The sequence below is a fragment of the Eptatretus burgeri genome, chromosome 16 (assembly GCF_056783735.1).
Source record: "Eptatretus burgeri isolate ZD-2024b chromosome 16, Ebu_testis_v1, whole genome shotgun sequence".
Taxonomy (NCBI): Eukaryota; Metazoa; Chordata; class Myxini; order Myxiniformes; family Myxinidae; genus Eptatretus; species Eptatretus burgeri.
This window is the reverse complement of record NC_140976.1, coordinates 22,247,386-22,254,885: the sequence shown is the minus strand read 5'-3', so window position 1 is coordinate 22,254,885 and position 7,500 is coordinate 22,247,386. Positions and strand designations below refer to the sequence as shown.

The window sequence follows — 7,500 nt, the reverse complement described above, 5'->3', positions numbered from 1 at the left end:
GATGGAAGAATTTAATAGGAAACTTGGGATTGAATAGAGTTGTTTGGTCCGTGGACGTGTCGGAGACATCTCAATGTAATCAAGTAGGTAAACTGTGAGCTTAAGTGTTACGTGTCACCACACCGGGGTGGGGGGTGGTGGTGCGGTGTTAATTAGATAGGGATTAAGAATAAGTTCCCCCAATATGTGATTGCCCCAATGTAACCTATTCCCACGTTTTTTGCATTTACGAGCCACCTAAACGTGCTGAGCAGGCAAAAGCCCTGCCTCCAAGAGTGATGGCGGGAGAAGTCACACCTCCGAGGCTGAGGATTGATGGGTGTGACATCAGACAGAGAGATCTGGAGGAACGCATGAAGCCGATGTGAGGAGGGCAGTTGTAGTCATGGTAGGAACGTTGCTAGGACGGAGGATCTCGCTTTGCTCTCCTCTCAGCATGACGAAATGGCTTTCCTTTGACGCATGAAGAAGACAGCGCGATTCTCGTATTCGTGTTGAGGCGATTTGGCTCGCATGGTGAAGCGAGACGCTGGCCATCGACTCTTGGCTGGTCGTACGAGACGGGCCTAGAAGCCTCTTTTCTATCACCGAAAGCGACGGCACCATTCTGCAAAGAACGTATCAGCAGGCACGATAGACGAAGCAGCTGCACGTGGTCTCTGAGCCCTGCCTGGTGTTGAATACTGCTCACGAATTGCCTGATGAACATTCCCGCTGCGAGAGAATGACTTGGCGCCATTTTTGGGGCTTGTCTTCGAGGCTCCTCGATTCCAAGTTCCATAAAGACCATCTCTGGACGAAGCTAAGTGCCAGAATAAAGGGAGGATTTGCTTTTTGTCTTGTTTCCCCTTGTCTGTGTGTAGAGGCGCCTTGACTTTCGACTTTAGCTTACCTCACGTATTATAACATTCTGAATTATTGTTCCTTTGTAAATATTTGTCTGTTTTCATCAAATCCATTTATTTTAAGTTGCTGTGTCTGTGTTTTTGTTGTGGGGTTCGAGTATAAATCCCCTGTGTTGTGCTTATCTGTTCCTCCGTCGCTCCGCCTTTGCACCCCACCCTCCCACACCTATTATAATCTCCGAGGATCAACGTGTCCGCCTCCCATGAAGGAACACCGCTCGCATATCCAGGTTGGCGGTGTTGGCCGCCCGTCACCACAATTTAGGTGGGGAGGGTTTCACCTGGACTGCATATATATGTAATATAAATTAGGCCTTCAGGCAATCCACACGGCACAACCATTGCAACCATTTTTGGGTCAGAGAAGCACACCATCATTATAGATAAGCTACTCAATCCTGTCTCACTACAACTAACATATTTCAGGTGTGATACTGGGCTTCTCCACCATTCCACCAGCACGTGACCCGAAAATGGTTGTGATAGGCTCATAAATGATCCGCGCTGTGCTGTGGCTTGCCTGGTGAAGTCTGTGGGTCAGGATGTAATGTCACCTGAATTAGAATATTATCTTGGCTTTCTGCATAAAAAGGCAGAGTAAATCTTTTTTTCCCCACAATTCTGATTGGCTGGATCTTTCTTTTTTTTTTTTTTTTTTTTGGTTTTAAAAAAAAAACTTTTTTTTTTAATGAATATATAATGATGAGTCAATACAAATATGAACCTGAGATGTACCTTACTGCTGAACAGAAAGTGTGCTACCATATATGCATTAAGCTGCCATTCATGTTGTCAGCATTGATGTGAATGAAGTGTGACTTGAACCCATTCAGGTATTTGAGGCACAGACTGGGAAACTTCTGAGCAAGCACCAGGTCCCTATTAGCTGTATATATCCCAAAGAAGGGTGAGTACGATGTTGCACTTGACATGGATATCAATGTTTATTGTATACAGTTTGGAAGTTCTCTGAAGTGTTTCCTCAGGTTGATTGATTATAATGTGCAATTTTGAGAGGCAAGAAGCACTCACTTGATAGCACACATCTGACCTGTTTGATCCTGAATCCAACTTTTAAAATAATTGCCTTTTTTTTTGGTGAGCAATCACATAAAGGCCCAGTCACACCTTGACGTTTTAGCCAGCTTATGCCGATTTTTGAAAAATTTGTCTAAAACGCTGGCACACGTCGAATACGTTATGGGTAAGTTTTGGAAACATTGAGAGCACGCTGAAAAACACTGCCATACGTCGTAGTACGCTGGCTTTCATCGTTGTACTTTGCGGTTGTCCTCAAATTTTAGCATGCTTGAAATTTGTTAGACTTATGCCAGCTTATGACTCACACGTTCCGCATAATGCTGGCCATAAGTTGTAGGCACGTTATGCGATCGTTGACACACGTTGACACACGTTAATTGTAAGTTAATCATAAGTCAAAACGCGTCGAGGTAATGTTTAACGTACCCGAAACTTATTTCTAACCTATGAGTAACGTGCTGTAGGCACGTTATGCGATCGTTGACACGCGTCCACACACGTTACTTGTAAGGTACTCATAAGTCGAAACACGTCAATGTAATGGTTAGCGTTAGTGTTCCAGACTCCCTGGTTTTTTTTTTCTTTTTTTTTTTTCTTCGGTATGACGGTGATGTTGACACTTCGATTTCTAGTGCGGTTATGATTTAAATCGTTGAGCGGCAGCCTATTAATTATATTATATTATAACCGCACTAGAAATCGAAGTGTCAACATCACCGTCATACCGAAGAAAAAAAAAAAAAAAGCCAGGGAGTCTGGAACACTGACGCTAACCATTACATTGACGTGTTTCGACTTATGAGTACCTTACAAGTAACTTTTGCCGACGTGTGCCAACGATCGCATAACGTGCCTACAACTTATTCCCATCGCATGCGGAACGTGTGAGGCATACGGCAAGTACGTTGTGAAATGTTTAACACGTTTAAAAGTACAAGACGTATGATAGCGTACTTTAGCGTTCTATTCACGTATACCAAACTTACCCATACCGTATTCGACGTGCGCCAGCGTTTTAGACGCATTTTTGCAGAGGTCGGCATACGCTGGCAAGATCGCCAAGGTGTGACTGCGATGTTGACACTTCCATTTCTCCGGCGGTTATGATTTGAATCGTTGTGCGGCAGCCTTTTAATAGGCTACACCACGTGATCGTCGGCGATACGTGCAGCGTGCTATGCATAAGTTAGACTATCGTTGGGCATAGGTTGTGAACGCCGACAACAGGCTAAGCATTCGTTGGTATAAGTTATCTATAAGACAACGAAACGTTCTGTGTCCGTTACTAATATGTTATGCATACGACCAACTCGTTATGAATACGTCCGAATCTTAAAAAAAAAAACATCAAAGTTCAACGTAAGCCAGCGTTTTACATACATTTTAATACGTTGCCATTGCTGGCGAAAACGTCAAGGTGTGACTGGGCCTTAACAGAGGACATCTATTCGAGGAGATGTTAACCAGCTGTCTTGTCTAGACAAATTATTATCTTGTCTCTTTTGTAAGGGTAGCCTTTTTGGCTGATGCCACGCGCAATAACAAATCTTACCTTCATATTTCAAAAACTGAAAATTACTCTATCTGATTATTATCTTATTTTCATTTTACATCCCGAGATGAGAAATGTACCATTAAGCAGGAAATGCAATGTCAGTGGGTTTCTTGCTACTTTCTGTGGAGGCAGCCACGACTTACATTTGTAGGTTATTGATTGGTTGTGAAATGTCATGTGTTTTTCTTAATCAATCATGGACCCCCAATGGCAAGACGTTGATCGTTTCCACATAAATTACTGGGGAATTCACTCGGTATGAGTGGAGCATGCAGGGAGGCAATTGCACCGGTGTGAACGGGAAAGAATAAATGTTGAATGAAGTCGTATTTGAGCTGCTTTCTGGTCTATTTTCAAATCGGGATGCAAAATCAAAACTCCGATGGGATATGACTGCAGCATGGGCATGATGAGTTTGTTTCCAAGTTACTATATATATACACACTTGTATGATGAAAATGTACTTGATATAATTTTGTTTTGCTGGGTATTCTAAAAATGAAGTAAATGACGCTTTTTACATTTCATTCCATCACACAACATCATGTGTGCAGCTGGGTGGAAGTGGATCCCAAGGAGATATTGAGAACGGTCCATGAGTGCATTGAGGGTGCTTGCTCATCTCTTCGCCAACAAAATATTCCCATTACTGCTATCAAAGGTGGGAATCCCTGTTGCGGTGGAGCGGGAAATCGTTACAGGCCCCAGAATTTTTTTTCCCATTTGTATGAAAGGATGGCTGTGAATATAGTGTGATTTTTAGGATGTAAAAGGTTAAAAACAAAAATTCACGTACGTCATTGTTAATGGGCTGTAACACTTATCGAGGAGGTGAAACTCGCCTCAGACTTTGCTAAAGATGAGGAAGGACGTCCCAACCCTGTGATTGCTCAAAACCTCAGGTACCCAACCTATCCCACTCTATCCCCATATTACCCTCTTGTGCCACCACTGCCTTTCTCAAATCTGTCTTTCATACCTGAGAAGGTAGATAAAGTTCTGTCCAGCATTGACCATCAGTGACAGGTCCAGATGGCATGTATGAAACCCATGACATGACATGGCAGAACCCATGTTCTCAAGTCCTGTTCTGCTGCTCTTGCTTCTCCTTTCTGCTCTCTTTAACCTGTCCTTTCTCTTTTCTGACAAGCGTCTACTTAAACGCCTGATCTCACCACTCCCACCCATAACAAGGGTGCAAAAATAGGTCCTTTAAACTAAAGGTCAGCAAGCTTGCTTCCAATCACAAGCATAGTCACAGAATCCATAATGATTGACAATGTGGTGTTTCCCTTTTTTTTTTTTTTTTTTCAAACTTCCTGATTTATGACCATCAGTTTGAGTCATTCATGCATGGACATGCTGCTGCTTCCCTCTCGGCAATATTTGGAGGCCCGAAGTCTTGCACAAGAGGTCATAACTGTCTCCCTGGCATCTCTCTGGACATATTCAGGCATTCAACAATCTGGCATCCTTTTTTTATGTCGAAGGCTCCAGTCACTGAGTAAATAGTCCCCATCGAAGCCAGGCCTTAAATAAAGAGAAATAAAAGGGAGAGAATGTGAAAATGAGTGAGTAAGAAAAGTGTGTGTGTGTTTGTTTGAAAAGTGTGTGGTGTTTGTCTGCAAGAAAGAAATATTATAGCTAGCCCGGCAGTTATAGTTTGAGTGAGACAGAAAGTAAGACCAGCAATCCTGACACGGAGAGTGTGAGATGGTTCCGGGCACCACTTTAACGCTCCTAAGTCAGAACGGTAGTATTATCCTGAGTGGTTGCTGTCTTCAGCCTATTACCTACTAAACCGGTCGAACCGGATGGGTGTTTTTTCGGAGACACCATCTCCTTACTGGATGGTCGTTGGCCCTTTAGCAGGTATTGTTTTAAGTCGTGCCGGGTATCACAGTCACCCCCCAAACTAGCAAGCCAGTGAGGGTAGTCGGTTTAGTCACCGACTACCCGACCATGCGGCAGGTAGCACTGGGTTGCATGTTACCAGTGGCAGTCAAGAAACCTGACTGACCTGACCTAAAACCGAGTGAACATCCTATACTGTTTATATGCTGCAGGCATCGAGCTTCATATCTGGCTTTCTGTCTTCCTCCATTCGTGCAGTCAACTTGTTGCTATCAATGGATCCTCTCTCCCATTGAAGGCTGGAATGCCCCGAGGCAGTGTCTCTGGCCCAATCTTGTTCCTTTTCTACATTAACGACCTCAATGATGCTCAAGAAAACCCTTTTTTTTACAGATAATTCCAGTTTGTTACATAGTAAGCCATCACACCGACAGGCAGGAAGCAGCTGCATCACTCTCTGCTGATGTGGAATTCATTTAGATGCTGGTCTGACAAATGGAACATGTCTTTAAACCCCGGGAAATCTCACATTCTCACCCTGGCATGTCTGGAAGTATTATCAAACTAACCCAGCTATCTATTTCCCATGGTTTGTCACTGGAGGTTTATTCTCATGAACATCTTGGCCTCATCACCACTCCTGCACTGATCATATTGCACCTGGCTTTCACTGTCATTTCAATTAATTCCTCGACCAGTCGGAACTATTCACAGCCTACAAGGCATTTGTCTGTAGCTCAATGAGTACTGCTCTCCCCGATGGGCTGTTGCCACACCATTGCATTTGTTTCTCCTGGATTCTGTGGAATCTAAAACTCAATGTTATTAGCATATTCTGTGATGAGGCCAAGTCACAAGGCCTGTTGCTCTGTTTATAGTGGCTCTCCTATGGTCCAGCTCTTTCTTGTTTCTCGGTTTCCTCGAGTCTCGACTATTAGTTATGCTGCAATGTCTGGTTACTTCTTCTTATTTTCCCTATAAACCACTGTTCTTCATTGCATGGCTCACGGGCCACTGGTGGCCTAAAGTGCGGCCCCTGACGTGTGGCCAATAATACGCAAATGTGAAAACGCCACATCATAATCCGCCATAAATGCTATAAAATTGACACAATGGTTTCAAATGAGTGTTCTAGCACGAAGCATAAAAGGAACATAACTACAGCAGTAGATGGCAGTTAACAAACAATTATGCTTGCAGCCCAGGTAAGCACAACGAAGAAGAGCACATGGGGGCAGGGCCTAATAGCAGCCATTACGGAGTCCTGCATGCACTGTGGCGGCTCTCACACTGATGCCTTATCGGCAAAATTGGCCCCCCTCTAAAAACAAATAGTGAATATCATTGGTATAGACTCAGTTGTGCAGTAGGTGCCCTACAAATTAATTAATTATTTATTTGCACAAAATCTGGGCTCATGGAAGAGCGAAGAGACAGAATAACAGCAACGTACTAACAGTGGGGCATTAGGGCAACAAAGCCTGGTGCTGGCTTAATGGTTAAGGTGGCTGGATTAAGTTATTGGGGAATTGAGTTTGAGCCCTTGTTGTGCCGTTAAATTAAGGTCTTAGGGTATTGAGTTTGACACCAGGTGGGTTGACTTAGCTGAAGATGCAGGCTTTTAAAATTATAGTTTGAAAATGGAAATGAAAAGGAGAAGTGTGCGAGGATCTGCGAGAGAAGGGAGGGATGGTTGAAAGGAGAAAGGAGTAATGAGATGAGTAATTATCCACCTTTGGAGGTTAAAGATTTGAACAAGGTTGCTACAGATACATAAGCCTGGTGTTGGCTTAACGCTTATAGTGGCTGGCTTAAGATCTTGAGTTCAAGCCCCTTGTTTTTTTTACTCGTTGAATTAACACTAGGTTGGTTGATTCAGCCAGTCATCCTTCTGAGGTCAGCAAATTGAGTACCAGCTAACTGGAAATGGGGGGAATTGCAGCAGCGGCACAGTTGCGCTCCCAGCAATTATGCAACCACCAGCCACAGGCCACATATGAATAATAATTAGGGTACCAGGTGGACACAACAAGCAAGGGAATTAACAAACAGCAAAAGAGGAGGAAGAAACCTGTACGTAAGAGGGTTAAATTTCAAAAACATTAGATACCTCCTCATCTTTGTGGGATCCCAGCACCATCCTTT

General features: G+C 43.6%; 1 protein-coding gene across 3 annotated transcripts in view; it reads left to right on the top strand.

The window, feature by feature from the left end:
- LOC147010698 (glycerol kinase-like) overlaps positions 1-7,500 on the top strand; it is a 50,339-nt gene that overhangs the window by 21,055 nt on the left and 21,784 nt on the right. For all 3 annotated transcript variants that reach the window (XM_085859075.1, XM_085859076.1, XM_085859074.1), the window contains 2 exons: positions 1,739-1,812; positions 4,056-4,162. In XM_085859075.1, the coding sequence (XP_085715201.1) occupies positions 1,739-1,812; positions 4,056-4,162 (181 nt within the window). The remainder of the gene's footprint in view (positions 1-1,738; positions 1,813-4,055; positions 4,163-7,500) is intronic.